Here is a 15,526-nt window from a genome sequence, read left to right as displayed (position 1 = left end):
AGACGTTTTACAGAGGATGGATTTGTAGAAACATCCCATCAGTGGCATCACTGAAGTCAACTCCTAGGTTCTGTAACTGTCGTGTGGATAGTTTCACAAGAATCAGACAAAGGTTTAAGCATCGCTTGTTCTAGAGAAAACTGCAAAAAAAAAAACAACAACCCATAATGTACTTCTTTGCGGGTCTGTTTGCCCAAATCATATATTCACAATGTGAAATCTAGAAAATAATATTACGTAACCAAAATCCGCAATATGGAAACAGAACCTGTGTAATTGTTGATAGATGATGTACTCGTAACATTTTTTCAAGACGAACTACAACATTTAAAAAATGACTTGTATGTACTTGATATCTCTAATCAATCCACGGGTCCCAGCACAAAACGAAACTAAAACGCATACCGTTTCGCGCTTCTTATTAGTTGCTCAAAAGTAATTTGACCGTATGAAATACATAATATAAACCTAGAAACATATACGTGAGCAGTACTTAAGCACTGTAGTATCGGTGTTAAGACATACCTCTCAAATACTGTAAATCAAGTTAAAAATATCTCAAGACCGATTCTGGTCATAATGAAACCATGTTTCGTGTATGTTTTCTTTAAAGTACTGAGACCAACCATATACTGTATGTTTATGTTCCAAAATTAATATCGTTTATGGCCTTCACACGCGTTGCAGTATGCTCCTATTCTTTTTATGCTCAGCTACTAAGATTTCCCTTCAGTGGTAAAATTAGATATGAATATTCAATACTTAAACGGGCACAGTTAAGACATTAAATATACATATACATACTGTATACAGTACAGTTTGCATACGGTAATATGTTTATGTTCCTAAATCAATCTCTTTTATGAGCATGTGAAAGGCATGGTGAATCACTGTACTTTGCATGATTGGAAACAAATGCGTGATTGCGAAATGCTGTGGTGTTACTTTTACAAAGACGGTCAATGAAAAAAAGAATGTTGACCAGGGCAATACTTTGAGTTTACACTTACAGCTTGTCCAAGGTCATTCATTATTAGTACTATTAGTAATATCTTCGTTAAAGACTTTGATGGCCACAGCTCAAACATGAGAGGTTGAGCTTTATTAGCTCCACCTTGCGGAAATTCCGGATACTATTATTTTGCTTGTCGTATTATAGGAGAATTTACGGTAACTCGCGGTATTTACCAGTAGCTTGTGGTAGACTGCGTACAGCGTACCGCAAAATAATGCGGTATCGCCCACGCATTTTGAATGGCTGCATCTGTACATGCAAGACATCTGTAAACGAAGATGTAATTACAGTCAAATTGGCAATTAACAGAAAACCACAATTGTATAATATTATTTCTCTATGTAGATGACCAGTTGAAGGATTTGAAGAAACAGCAGCGATAGCAGGTGATTTTGGTTTTGAACCCATCTTTACACCTCAATAATCCATTTGTCCTCGAAAAAAGAAAAGACAGGCATGTTTTGAGTCTCATAATGATCATCTTCTCGATCCAAAGAAACGTATAAATTTGATTCCTTCCGTAGTATTTTGGATTTTCTTACGAAGAGCTCACGAAGTATTGCCAGGATCTATATTTAGCGTTCGGTAGCGATAACACAGCTGATATTGATTGAGTAGAAATCTATGATGTATTGACAACTTTATCTGAAGCGAGAAGTCCTAGAACGCTGCCTATGAAGTGTTAGGATTCATACCAAGATATACTTTTTGTTTTCAACCCAAAATGCTGCTATTGCATTACACATTATATGAACATTACCAGTTTTGGTAGCTTCTCTGCATGATTTTTCAAAACTGAAACTAATTACAAAATTATTTAAGATCAACCATGACAAAAAATTATAAATCAGGACTAATATTAATATCAACTGATGTTACTACAGAAAAAAAGATTTAACTGAAATATTAATAAGACTATGCAAGCCTAAAAAGTAGAACAATTCAATTTATATAACTTTTTTTTTTTTGAGAAATGGGCTCACACACCAGAAGACACTAACGTTTCTCTTCGTTAGAGTATGTGAATAACAGTTTAACCCAAAATGTTTGGAGTCCAGAGGGAGGACTTGCTCGCTGAATGATCTCTCAAGAAATCCCTGGTGAGATTCAACAGGTGTTTTCTTCAACAGCCACTAAAAGTCTGATGACCTTCTCTGGATTTCCTGAATATGACGTTCAATTAGTTCAAATCATTTGGTAGTTAACAGAACGAAATGCTTTGGAGGTACATTTAAAACACCAGAGCAAGACTGTAGCACTTCGTGTGTGGCTGAATTTAATTGTGTAAACCTGGCTCTCTATGAACAGGAGCAAAGAGTTTTCACTCAACAGAAGATTGCGATGAGAGCACAATAACACAAGACATCTGGAGATGCCAGGGAGTGAACTCAGGACTTCATACATGAAACGCATGCACTTTACCACTAAGCTACATCCCCTACGGCACAGATGTGTGATCAGGTAACACATCTCCTGAAACTTTCATTCGAGGTAGGAAGCGTGCTCTTAAACACCAAAACACTCAAAAAGGAAGAACCAGATCTCTGTACACAAGACGGTAGTGCGATATTAGAATTTCTGAGTTCTTGACGGATTCAAGCTCCTTCTCAGAGGTCTTTGCTCCCCAAATAACTTTGCATCTGAGGAAGAGCACCACGGAAAAAACCCAACTCAACAAGAGAGCGCGTTGGTTGCTCTTGCTCTTAATGCAAGGAGCTGTTTTTTTTTTCCTCGCAATAAGCATTATTAACCAGAAACAGCAGCACAGGTAGGTCGCATTTGTGATTATGTCACTTCTCTGCTTCAGCAAGGTCAATAAAAGACTCTGAAAGTAGTAAAGCAAAACTGAACTCAAAATCATATTAGGAATTCTGAGTGATATCTCCATACAGGTAATCCAATAAGAACGTTGAAATATTTGAATATGATCTCTCTGTCTATTGCGCTGCTTTTTACCCAGAGTAAAACTATTGGATTGAAAGAATGCTAACCGCTGGGTTAAAATGTATAGTTGTTATTTGGAGAAATCTGTAAACTCGTGATCTTATATGTTTTAAAAGACAGCACAGGAAAAAACACACACACACAGGTACTAATACACGAGGATACATTTATTAATACATAGAATATGCATATAAACCTAACAGATCTTATCGAGAGGGTTATCAGAATACAAAAGGTATATATTCAGTCAGTTACAAAGAGTTACATATATCAAGAGGACATACGTTCAGTATATCATTAATTTAGACTGTTTCGTAAATGCACTTGGTTATAACTTCTACATTGGATACTCAAAACAAGTACATAACTCTTAGGAATTAAATTGATATTAACTGGTTGGAATAACAATTGAATTCTCAAGTTGTAATGCATTGAAGTTGAATACTCATCCAATCTCTGGGGATTCAGATCTCCTGCGGGCACAAAGAAAATGTTGCAGGCTGTTGCTGTCCAATCCGCGCTCTCTGGCTAGGTGCCAGACTGTGCTGTGCAGCTTGCGACGGTGCACTGCTGATGCTCACTGACCGGCTAGTTAGTGTTGGCTTTAACTAGCAAAGTTTGTGCACAGGAGAAAAGATGACTGTGGATCCCAGCAAGTCAGGAAAAGGACCGGTTTGTTCCTGATGAAGAGCTAGTTCTGAATAGTGATTCAGCTGTCCACAGTTCTGACCTGTTCACGAGGCCTGCTGCTGGTGCTAACCTCGGGTGGATCCTCTGGTTACTCTCTGCCAACCTCCGCTCTAGACTCTTAGAACAAAGGAAAGTTCTGGCACTCGGACACACTAGCCGTTCGGTTGGTGTCCAGGCTAAGTCTCAGGATGGTCAGGAGGCGCGCTGCGAGAATGTCCTGCCCTTGGGAGCCTTCTGCTCCTGGGCCGTCCTGCCCTGGAATTCTCCTTTGAATTCCCTTTAGAAAAGTCCACAGAACCCTCTCCAGAATCTTCCTGAATCTCTCAGGCTCTCTGTGTTGCCTGTTTTTACCTGGAGGAACTTCAGCTCATTGATTGGCTGAAAGTTCCATGGGCATCAGAGTCCCACGTGGGTTACTCGGCCCTACCAGTCCCTGATTGGTTGATCAAGGTGAGATATGAGTCACATACTCCTGACACTTAGGAATGCAGTCCAGATGTCCATCTGGCACTCCCTAGACAGATAGGCGCCAATGGATGACCATTGATCATGATAGCCAGGCTTAGCTAAGTGTATCCCCATTTGGGAGCTGTCCTAGGAAACCTTATCAAAGGAAACCTTAAATCAGCCTGCATGAATAGTTTCTCTGTGGCTGCACCACAGAGATGAACAGAGCGATGAGGCCTAATTTGGGAAAGCTCAGAAACACTTAATTCTGCCTTATTAATAAGCCTCGCCGCTACACCGAGCTGATTGATAAAGCCCACCCAGTGGATACTCTAGCAGAGCGTCAAAGAACATTCACCTCTGTATCCAAAGAAACCACAGGAACAACATCAGGAAGCACAATCAATTCCCCTTTTAAATCTTTCCTGTAAGGTATGCTATGTGAATTCATGAAGTTAATCCTCTGATCTCTTTTGAGCACAAAGTATTTCTGAAGGAGCGCTATGTTCAAAGATTTAATAAGCTTTACCCCTGTCAACGATTCGGCGTGAAGAATTAAAAGTTTCACAGACAAAAGCAGCTCAACACCACAGCCAATATTACAGTAAATGTACTTGCCGGTATACTATCATGTGCACTGCCGGAAAAGTGATCTCGGCGTTGTTCCCTACATAAAGCTGAACGTGCCAAAGAGAATTTCTGTAGAGAAAACAAAATATTTTTTCTGCCTTGATGTTAAGCTGACAGCCTGTCTTTTAGAAAGTCTATCTCTAAACACCTACGCAGCCTAACAAAAAGCACTTTTACTGATCGTATTGCAGGTCTTAAAACACTAACATTTGGCAGCGGTGGGATTCAAACCCACACCCCCAGAGAGACTGGAGCCTAAATCCAGCGCCTTAGACCGCTCGGCCACGCTACCTTCCCATGCTTAGCTTCCTCACATTGCTGGCTTGGGAAATGCCGGGGGCTTCAGCTCTTGTCGTCGGATCTAATGATATCATGTGGAAGTGACTGCACCTTTATCTTCCGAGATGCTTTCAATAGCACAAACGCTACTTTCACCTGCACAACCAGCAATAACGAAGGAGGTGGGTTTCAGCCTTTGTGCTGTTTATAGGGGTGCAACTCTACAGTGATCTACTGACTTGAAGAGCAAAAATCAAAATCCTCTGCTACTACAGTTGCTTTTTTCATAGTTTCTTCAAATCCTTCATTTGAACGTAGATTTTGAAGGATATTGATGATAATACCACATAAATTGTGGTTTTCTTATGATCGCCAATTTTTTTTCAAATACCAGCCTTTTTTACAGTTCCTTGCGTGTTTCACAAGGTATAATAGCCCTCCTCGCATCCTCAGCTAACATATTTTAAAATTACAATAGATTATACAGCATGCATGTTTACATTTATATTAAAATTAAAGTAAATATACAAGAATACATACAGTGCTAACCCAATAATTCTTGTCAGGTTCTCCAACAAATCTGCGTTGTTATTTTAACATGTTTCAGCTGAGGGTGCAACAGGAGTATAAATTAATTTTCCCGCCAGCCATTCAAAGACCAAATTCCATGAGTGAACATTATTTTCTCAGAAGTTGCCGGCATTGGACTTTGCCGGTGGTGTTGAATTATGTCCACAACTGTTGTAGTAGTTCCTTCTTGAAGTTCGACACGTGCAAAGCACTCGTAATATCATAGGTGTTAAAGTTCGCTGAGTCTATTCGAGTCATGGTGTGTATCCCTGCCTATCACTGGGAGACGGGTAGCTTTTTTACACTCAGATTCCAATCTTCAATGCTTTGTGTGAGAGCTTACATAACTTTCAGTTTCTCACATTTTCTGACGACTGTTCCAAAGGGGCACCCTGTCAATTCCGAATACTTTTCAAAAATCTGCCTACATGTTTGATTATTGTCATTTCATTTCGAAAAAGTTCAATATTGATCATAATTAAAGAAAATAATTATCACGAACAAAAAAGGGATAAAGATGCGAGTCAATCTTGAATCACAGCTGGGTGACAAGGGCTTCTGTTCTGATATGGTTGTACGAGAAACAGGAGGAATCGCTAATCTCCTATAGAACATGAGTTGAATCAGGAGTGAGACATTTCGTATACTCGTGCATATGTCAACGCCTGACCTACATCGTAAAACTAACATTAAGTTGTCAGAGATGTTCATTTATATACAAACAAGAGACCAAGTAATAATTCTACATTAGTTCAGGTGGGTAAACCTGAACTAACTAATAAACCTATTAATAATTCTACATTAACGTGTCCTACACTGATCAGACTAATTGACATGGTCTAATTCTGAGCCTGTGCAGTTCATGCTAATTACAACAACGACAGTTCTGAACCCTCATCACCGAACTGAGCACAAGTTCAGCTGTTCTCCAGTTTTGTTACGCATGGTTTTTCATTGCAATTGAGTTCAGAGCTGGAGCTGATCTCCAGACAGTACAGTGTTTTGGGTAAGTTGTCGAAATTCGCATGCAGACAACTTACCCAAAGTGTTTTCTATAGCTTTCAGGTGGAGTTCATTTATATAAAAGAATGTAAGTGGTATAAACGCAACAAGCCAGACGGCAGGCCAACCTATAATCTTCTGACGCGAGGCCCGACGCGTTATTCATTACGCCACTGACCCTGCTATTGAAGTGCTAAAAAAAACACGTTTTCTAAATTTTTGTCTGTTTAAAAATCACTCTCTAAAAAAGACAAAGGGTTTGTGTGTCGTGCTAAAATTCCGCTTCATTTCGAATGCAAATAAAAACCGTTTTGTTCCAAGAAATCACAAATTTGTCACATCCTTCATACTTTACTTCTCTCTTGTATTAGTAAAGCATTTTGATTAAAACTGAATAATATATGAAAGGTTTCATCTATACACTTACACATAATAAGTATACGAATAAATTCTCAGAAGAAGCCGCATCTCAGGTATTAGATTTAAAATCGGATCGGAGGATTTAGAGCCCAGACTGCAAACCAACAGCTGACACAGGTCTTTTATAGAACCGTTTTGATTTCCTCTACTTTGTCCCCGTGACGTCTTTGTCCTGATGCAGCCGAGCCCGACACACGTCTAGTTTCTGTCGCTGGGCGCACACCCTGCGGTCCATGCAGATTCTGATACCGCAGTACAATGACGGGGACACTACACTGTAAATAGGTGCCGTCCTTCGGCTGAGACGTAAAACCGAGGTCCTGACTCTCTGTGATCATTCAGGAGAATGGTGGTGGTGGAGGGGAGTCCCCGTTACCTGTGAAGCGCATTGAGTGGAGTATCCAGAACAGTGCTATATAAGTGTATGCAATAATCATGATGATGATGATGATTATTATTATAATGTAAAATGCAATAAAAAAATCAAACTTTGATTCAAAATAGATTAATGTAAAAACTGATAAAGCTAATGCTTTTTTCAGGGCTATATCTACTTTTTTTAAAAAAAGCGAAGTCTGTCACGATTGTGAGAGTTAGAGAAGGTGTACCACCGGGTGCCTTCATATCGTGAGCGTCAGTCTCGCCCGTAGCTGCGAGAAGGTTAAAAGCGCCCAAGTGATCTGTAGACGATGTTCGGGGAAGAAATAATTCTGTTTTCAGCACAGGGAGTGAGAATGAGCTCAGCCCGGCTCCCAGCAGAATCCATTCTGGTTTGGTTACTGTTAGACTGTGCGTCTGAGCCTCTTTGGATCGCAACGTAAAAAAAAACAATTGCTCACATCGTGTGACTTCCACGACAGGAAGGAAAGATATCACTTTAAAAAATCAGAACTGAAGATTTGGATCCTTGGCCTCAATTTGATCAAATTATTAAAATAATAATTATCAAAATATCAGATTGTGTTTCTGCAACATTTCGTGCATAGTACGCCATTTTAATCTAAAACAGTCACAACGAGGGCTTTACATGCAGTCTGGGGTATTTTCCCCTTTTAGATTTTTGCCACTTTATATCAAACCTGTTATACTCCCAGAAGTGCACAGTAGCTTGTACTTAATAAAAATGTACAATTCACCGCTGGTATGAACAGATGTGTGCCGTTTTTGCCTTTGTAAGCATTTGTTTAAAAAATAAGTTCACAATACAATAAAAACACAGAAAGCACAAACTTTATAATACAACGATACCAAATCAATACCAAATCATTATACCAATTAAGTAACTATCCTTTGAAAACAGAGAACACCTTTATATCTACAAAAAACTTGACATTTGTATGTATTTTTGAATTACAAAGCAGACAGTGTAGTCCCTTAATTCAAAGATCAGATCTTGGCCAAAACAAGACAATCAGACGTGGGCTGAATTCGGAACAGGAACCTTTGCTTCGTCGTTTATTGAGCTTTTGATCAATGTCTGAATAAAACAGATTAGCTTTTTTTAACTCTTTGATTAAAGTACACAAAAAGCACCTTCCTTCGAGCCAGAATTGAACCAGCGACCTAAGGATTCACTGCTGATTCCACGACAGTCCTCCACTCTACCAACTGAGCTATCGAAGAGATGCTGCAGTATTGCTCTCTGGCACATACTGCCCAATGAAGTAAAATGTGAAATGGGTGATTTAAATCCCACTTCGACATCAAGTTTCCAACTCGTTTCCTTAGTCTTGTTAACCTTGAATTTAAGCCACGAACCAGGATTCTACTGTATAAACTTCCATGGATATTACAAAATGTTTGATGGGGCATCAATCATTCCAGGCAGAAATTGACTCCTTTTATTCTCGAGGGATCATAAACATTTCATTAGTATCGAGAGGAGGATCACCATGAGACACAAAACAAACAGTTTCTTTCGGTCTTTATTAGAAAGTAGCGTTTGTGCTACATTAATAATATTTTCGTGGAAATAAAGAAGTTGTAAATTTTAAAAATTTATATTTGAATCGAAATGTGGTTTTGAGTTAAATATTAGTGTGTTCATGTAATTAGTTTGTGTTTGTCATTACTATATATATTGCCATGTTACTAGAATTTGTAACTGGAGTTTACTAGTTGTGTTTTTTATGATGATTAGATATTTGAATACAATATTGTATATAATGTATAATTTGAACTACATATTGTTCAGGTGTGAATAATTGTATATTTTAAGAATACATTTCTAAAACAAATCATTGGCTTTATTTACTAGTTTCTACACCTATAAAAATCTTTCTTTGATGTATAATAGACATCTAAGAAAGATGTCTATTATACATCAAAGATGAGCAGTGTGTGTCGTGTTCACAGCTGATAACTAGAAGATGTCTGGAAGAGGCAAAGGCAGAAAGGGACTCGGGAAAGGAGGCGCTAAGCGTCACCTAAAGGTTCTCCGTGACAACATCCAGGGAATCACCAAGCCCGCCATCCGCCACCTGGCTCGCCGTGGGGGAGTGAAGCGTATCTCTGGGCTGATCTACGAGGAGACCCGCGGGGTGCTGAAGGTGTTCCTGGAGAACGTCATCACCTACACCGAGCATGCCAAGAGGAAGACCGTCACCGCCATGGACGTGGTGTACGCGCTGAAGCGCCAGGGCCGCACCCTGTACGGCTTCGGAGGCTAAACAGGAGCGGAGCTTCACTACCGGACCCCGACGTATAAACCCAAGTGACCCAGTGACATTTGTCACTGCTGAGGTTGCTTTATGGGTCTATTTTCTATACTGTGCTGATCAATTGGAAATCAAATTGCAAAAAAGACCCGTTCCCACACCTAAGGTCAAATATTAGGAATCAAAACTGCTCGAGTGTATGGAAGCACACAGCTTTATCAAGATTCCCAAGTGCAAGATCTTTTTATTCATAAAAGACCCTATTTATGTTGTATGAGCAATATTAATATTAATACAGAATCTTTTTTCACCAAATAAATGGGCTTCCTGACTTCAGAAAGCCTTCTAGACAAATACTAAAAGAGCAAAAATTCAATTTGGTAAATGAAATGAAAACACATTCCCTACCAAACCTTGAGTACATGTAATTCAGGATGATAATACAAAACCATTTATAATTTAACAAATAAAACCTGTCAACTGGTAATCACCACTTATCATAAAAAAATAAGTAGCAATACACAGTAGGGGACTCTTGGGTGCAAGTTAAATCCATGCAAGAAGGGGTTGTAGTGTTATATTTCCAAATCAGATATGCAAATGAGAGATCTGGCCCAGCCAATCTCAAAGCTCCCTTGGTCTGGAATGGAGCTGCTCCCCTCTTCTAGTTATTCACACTGGAGTTAGGTTACATATTAGCACATTTCATCTAACAGTTGCTGCAGAAACAAAAACGTAAACAAATGACCTGGAATGTGACCACACCTATTAGAATGTAGTTCAACAGATAACTTGTAAACCTTGTCATAAGATTTTTTTTTGTTCTACAAAATATACTTTATTCCACAAAAAAAACATCTCAAAAGGAACATCTCACACATATTAACACTCCATGTAATAAAAAACAACGGCGGAACGGAGATTGATTGTCCGTTAACAATCTTTGCAAGTGGGGGCGGATTTGCGCAATTAAGAGAGTCCTTCCAAACCTACCACTTGCTATTGTCCTTTAATCCCTGTATAGGGCCCAAAGTCCATTCCAGCACTCCCTCGCCGTGGGGAAACCCCATTTGGCGACGTGATGCTTCGTCCTCCTCCTGAGGTCCGCCAGGATCCTCTCCTCCAGCTCCCTCGCCCCCCACTTTATGTTGTGCCGGATGAGAGTGTTCCTCGCCTTCCACAGTCCTTGTTTTGAGAGGGACAGTAGCAGCCCCCACAGGTCCTGTGTCCCCTTGTCCAGTCCGGTGGGTGCCAGCACCCAGCAGAATGTACTGGTAACTGAGCACCGCATCCTTTCCCAGGAGTTGCATAATGTTGTCCATTCTGCCCCACACCGCCTTGGCGAAGAGGCAGCTCCAGAACACGTGCTCCTGAGTCTCCTCGACAAAACACGTGTCCCGGGGGCAATGCGGATTCCTGGTTAGCGAGTGTCTGTAGAGGACCTCTCTGGTAGCCAGTCTCTTGTGCACAGCCATCCAGTTGAGGTCCTTCAGTTGGTTGTCAAGTTCTTTGGGCTGTGTCCTTTCCCAGACTTGTCTGGGAACCTGCAGCCTTTCGTCAGCGACCAAATGCCCCCTCACCTCTTTATACAGGGCTCTGTGGTTGGTGCAGAGCTCTGGCTGTCTCGTGGCCTTGTACCTCCTGCTCCACTTGACAGCGTGGGTGTAGAACTTCGGTCGCCTCTCTGCCTTGGGCCCAGTGTTTGACCACTGGACCAAGTGCCTCATCGGGACGGAGAGCCACAGCCTGACAAAGTACTGGTACTTGTGGCCAATGGGCTCCTGCAGCGCCCGACAGAGGTTGCAGTAGAAGATGCAGTCGAGTTTCAGGGGGAAATGTGGGACATCTCGAACCCCTTCCTCGACCGGCTGACACATCCGGTTTCTCGTGATGTACTCGTAATTGCCGCCCCAGACGAAGCAGAAGATCATCCCTTGCAGCGCTCGTCTGAGTCTGGCCGGCAGCGGGTACACCACCGCCAGGTAAACCAAAGCCGGCAGGATGTCTGCTTTCAACACCATCACTTTCCCTGTGTAGGACAGCGACCGCGTTTTCCACAGACCCAGCTTCGCATTCACCTTGGCGATCCTCTTGGTCCAGTTATTGGTCTCATTGTCCTGGCTCTGGAAGGAAACCCCCAGTATTCTGAGCATCGCCTGCCTCCACCTCCATCTGCTTTTCTGAAAAGAGCTCCGTGTAGAAAGCAGTGGCCGCTTCTACCTTGTCGCTCTCGTCCAGCACTTCCTCTCCATCTCCCCATCTCAGGCCGTGGATCACCCTCTTTTTTTGGGCTCCTCGGACCTGATTGAGTTTGCGGAGCCTCTCCTTCAGGTCCCGTGCCCGGGCTGAATTGAAGGCTCCTCCCCCGTTAGCCGAGCTGTACTCCTCCTCTAGTTGTCTCTGGAGTCGTGCAGCTTCCTTCCTCTCCCTGGCCGCCTTCCGTCTGCAGTACGTCTGCGCCAGGGTTCAGGTCCTGTCTTTCACCGACTCCCACCATTCCACCAGGGAGCTGTAGCCGTCTCTCAGATCGACCCAGCTCGCGTAGTCTTTACGGAACAGTGCCTTGAAGTCGTCTTCCTCCAGTATCTCCCGGTTCAGCTTCCAGTACCCACGACCGAATGCCGGCAGGTTGGTGTTAGCCACCACTGTCAAGCGCTCGTGGCTGGAATACCACTCCGGGGACACCGTCGCCGACTCCAGGGAGCAGGTCGTGTGCAGAAAGATGTAGTCCAGGCGGCTGCACACTCCCCGGGAGTTTTTCCATGTTGTTCCGGCGTCGTTAGGGCGGCACCATCTGAAACCGTCTACCAGGGAGAACTGCTTAAGTAGCGATTCCAGCTCTGCCGAGCTAGCGTCGCTCCCCTTCTCTCGGTCGACGTTGAAGTCCCCGCCAAGCACCACCTGTCTGTTGGTGGTGCAGCAGCTGGCCAGGTCAGCAAACACTTCCTTCAGGATAGAGGGTTCTGTCAGAGCATAGACGTTAATTGCTCTCAACTTCTGCCCCCTCCAGTCGATGTCTGCGACCAGGATCCGGCCCTGCACCACCGGGAAGGAGGAAACCAGATTCATCTCTGGGTCTCCGAGGAGGATTCCCACTCCAGAAGAGTGGACCCCTCCTACGCTCCAGCATGATTCTCCCTTCGTCCATTCCCTGGTGAATGTCAGCTTGTCGCTTTCATCCTTCAGGTGGACCTCCTGTAAGAAACAAACTGAGAAAGACTTTGAGGCCAGATCATGAAAGACTCCCCGTCTTTTCAACGGGTCTATTAGCCCTCTCACGTTAGTTGTTAGAAAGGTAAGTTTCACAATCATGATTAAACAAGTGAAAGTTGAACCTCCTCTCTTTGTGCTTACAGTGGAAAACTTGGGAGTCTACATCTGGGCACTGTTTAGCCTAGATGTAACTCCTCTCGTTCGGGTCCTGGGGGGAATATGCTGGGCTCCCTCCAGGTCTCGCTGGGGACTGAAAGGTAAACATGCTGGACAGGTCCAGCTCTACCATCAGTCCCGGCTCCAGGGCGGCTTCAAAGTAATCCTCGTCTTCCTTGAGGATACTCTCCACCACCGCTTTGGGAAGGCTTTTTTCTTCCCTTTCTCTAGGAGTTTCGGGGACCTCCAGTTGCTCCTGGGCCTTGGGGGAGGGGGTTCCGACTTCCTGCACTGCCTCTTCGTGTTGTTCATGGGCCTCGGGGGAGGGGGTTCCGACTTCATGGGCTGCCTCCTCCTGTTGTCCGTTGGACTCGGGGGGGAGGGTTTCCATTTCCTGGGCTGCCTCCTCCGGTTGTTCCTGGGCCTCAGGGGAAGAAAGTTCCGTTTCCTCTAGGACGAGGAAACGGTTCTCCCTTACCACTCTTTTCTTTTGTCCTTCCGAAGGTGGATCCGCCCTGCATCTCTTCTCCCGCTTTCTCTTTCCCTTCTTGCTGGGAGTTATTAGGGCCCTTTCTCCGGTCAGCCATTTTGTCCGTCGTCCTGGCAGCCATCTTGTGGCACTGGTGCAGCTGGGGGTGTGGCCTCGGAAGTTTCGGTTCTCTGCAGGGGAGGTGCGGGTTCTTTGTTCTCACCTCTCTCCCTTTGTCTTGAGACCGGTTTCTGCCGGCCGGCTTCCACCACCTGCACAAACGAAGGTTTGTTTACCTTGCATTGGTGAAGGAGGTGTCCCTCGGCGCCTCATCCATTGCACTTTTTGGCTGTCCGGCAGGTTTTTGCCAGGTGCCCCTCTTTGTTACAGTTGTGACATCTGACGATGTCACACGTGTTCTCCTTGTGGCATCCTGGGGTAGTAAAGGTACCCCCTGTCGGATCCGAAGTTGAAGCAGGCCGGGGGGTGCTGGAAACCGTCGATGCCCTCTGGGTCCTCTTTCAGGAGGACTCGGTACTGGCGTTTGCCATACCAGACACCGCAACTGTCCCTGATCTCCGTCGGTTTGCCCACCACAGTTACATACCTCCCTAGGTACGCTGTTACCAGTTCCATTGGTTTGTAGGGGTTGTATGTGAGGACTGTGATGGTCCTCTGGTTTGTCTTCCTCATAGGCTCCGGCCTGAAATCAGAGAAACCGGGGTGCTTACCTTTTTCTCTGATCATTTTCGTTGCCTTTTCATATGAGGCGTCCGTGGCCATGTAGGCCTCCATGTATCTCTCTGCCTTGTTGTCTTGCAGGCAGTAGAGATCTCCGGCCACCAACTGCAGGATCCCTCTCAGGAAGGTAATGAAAAAGGATTTCACAGTTGGCATCGTCTCTGTTTTCTTGGTCCAGTGGAACCGGATCAGTGTCTTCTTGTCTGCCATCTGGAAAGGAGAAAAAAGAAAAAAGGAGAGAAAGAGAGAGAGCAAGGTCCTGTGGAGAGGGGGGTTTAGCTGCTAAAGGAGCAGGGAGGGAGCCCTGGCCTTTGTCCTTGTGGGCAAAGCCCAGCTAGGTGCAGGCGCAGGAGGAGAGAGAGAGGGAGCGGATAATGCTTCCGAGTCTCGAGGAAGAAAGCAAGCACTGCGGGCAGGCCACGAGTACCTACTCCCAGCCAAGAGGCCAAGGAGGCGGAGCAAGAGAAAGGGGGAGGGGAGAGGAGAGAGCAGAGAGAGAGAACGTTACTGCCGGATCCCACCCAGCTCAGCTGCTGCTTGGCCTTAACCCCCTAGGCTCAACCTAGGGCGATACCAGCTCAAGCACTCTTCAGGATCTTCGATCGCCTTCTAGAACTTTGGAAAGACAGGAACTGCGGGCATGCCACTTGAACTTGATCTTAGCCAAAAGGCAGATAAAATTGGATTCCAGCTCACTGGCCCTGCAAAACTTAGTTCAAGACTTTAAACTCTCAGACACATTTAGATGTATATATCCCACAACAGCAGGATATACATGGTCAGGGAGGAATAGCAGCTCCAGAATTGACTATTGCTTTGTCTCAGAGAGAGTGAAAGTTGTTGGGGTCACTCTTCAGCCTGACTTCTTCTCAGATCACCAAGCTTTAGGGTGTAGAGTGGAACTCCAGGGCGGGACTGTCTTTGGCCCAGGCCTCTGGAAACTCAACACAAAGCTGCTAGAGAACGAGGGGGTAGTATCCCGCTACAAGGAGAAACTATCACAGTGGCTGTCCTTGCAGTGTCTGTATGGGTCAGTAGGAGAGTGGTGGGAGGAGGTGAAGGTGAGGACAAGGGCCTTTTTCATGGCTGATGGAAGGAAGGCTGCCAGACGGAGAGGAGTGTTAGCCAGGAAACAGAGGCAGCTGCAGCGTCTCTACACGATGCTGCACAGTGGCTTCGATGTGCTTGAGGATAATACCCTTTTAAAAAAGGACATCCGGAGCATAGCGGAAGAAAGTAGTCGAGGAGTGCTGTTAAGAAGCTGAGTGCAGTTCTTGGAAGAAAATGAGAAGT

The 15,526-nt window shown here is 44.1% G+C and overlaps 1 protein-coding gene and 3 non-coding genes across 4 annotated transcripts; 1 reads left to right on the top strand and 3 right to left on the bottom strand.

The window, feature by feature from the left end:
- Positions 1 to 4,936: 4,936 nt before the first annotated feature.
- trnal-uag (transfer RNA leucine (anticodon UAG)) lies at positions 4,937 to 5,018 on the bottom strand. The gene has a single exon. It is a non-coding gene; the product is annotated as a tRNA-Leu (tRNA).
- A 3,513-nt stretch (positions 5,019 to 8,531) lies between these two features.
- On the bottom strand, positions 8,532 to 8,620 carry trnad-guc (transfer RNA aspartic acid (anticodon GUC)). The gene is given in 2 exon segments: positions 8,532 to 8,568; positions 8,584 to 8,620. It is a non-coding gene; the product is annotated as a tRNA-Asp (tRNA).
- A 746-nt stretch (positions 8,621 to 9,366) lies between these two features.
- On the top strand, positions 9,367 to 9,666 carry LOC138243009 (histone H4-like). Its single transcript, XM_069198504.1, has one exon. The coding sequence runs from the start codon at positions 9,367 to 9,369 to the stop codon at positions 9,664 to 9,666; it is 300 nt and encodes a 99-aa protein (XP_069054605.1).
- A 306-nt stretch (positions 9,667 to 9,972) lies between these two features.
- Positions 9,973 to 10,028, bottom strand: LOC138243784 (U7 small nuclear RNA). The gene has a single exon (XR_011192402.1). It is a non-coding gene; the product is annotated as a U7 small nuclear RNA (small nuclear RNA).
- Between the last annotated feature and the right edge of the window lie 5,498 nt (positions 10,029 to 15,526).

Source organism: Lepisosteus oculatus, chromosome 14 (assembly GCF_040954835.1).
Source record: "Lepisosteus oculatus isolate fLepOcu1 chromosome 14, fLepOcu1.hap2, whole genome shotgun sequence".
In the NCBI taxonomy this organism is placed as follows: Eukaryota; Metazoa; Chordata; class Actinopteri; order Semionotiformes; family Lepisosteidae; genus Lepisosteus; species Lepisosteus oculatus.
This window is presented reverse-complemented; position numbering and strand designations above follow the sequence as displayed.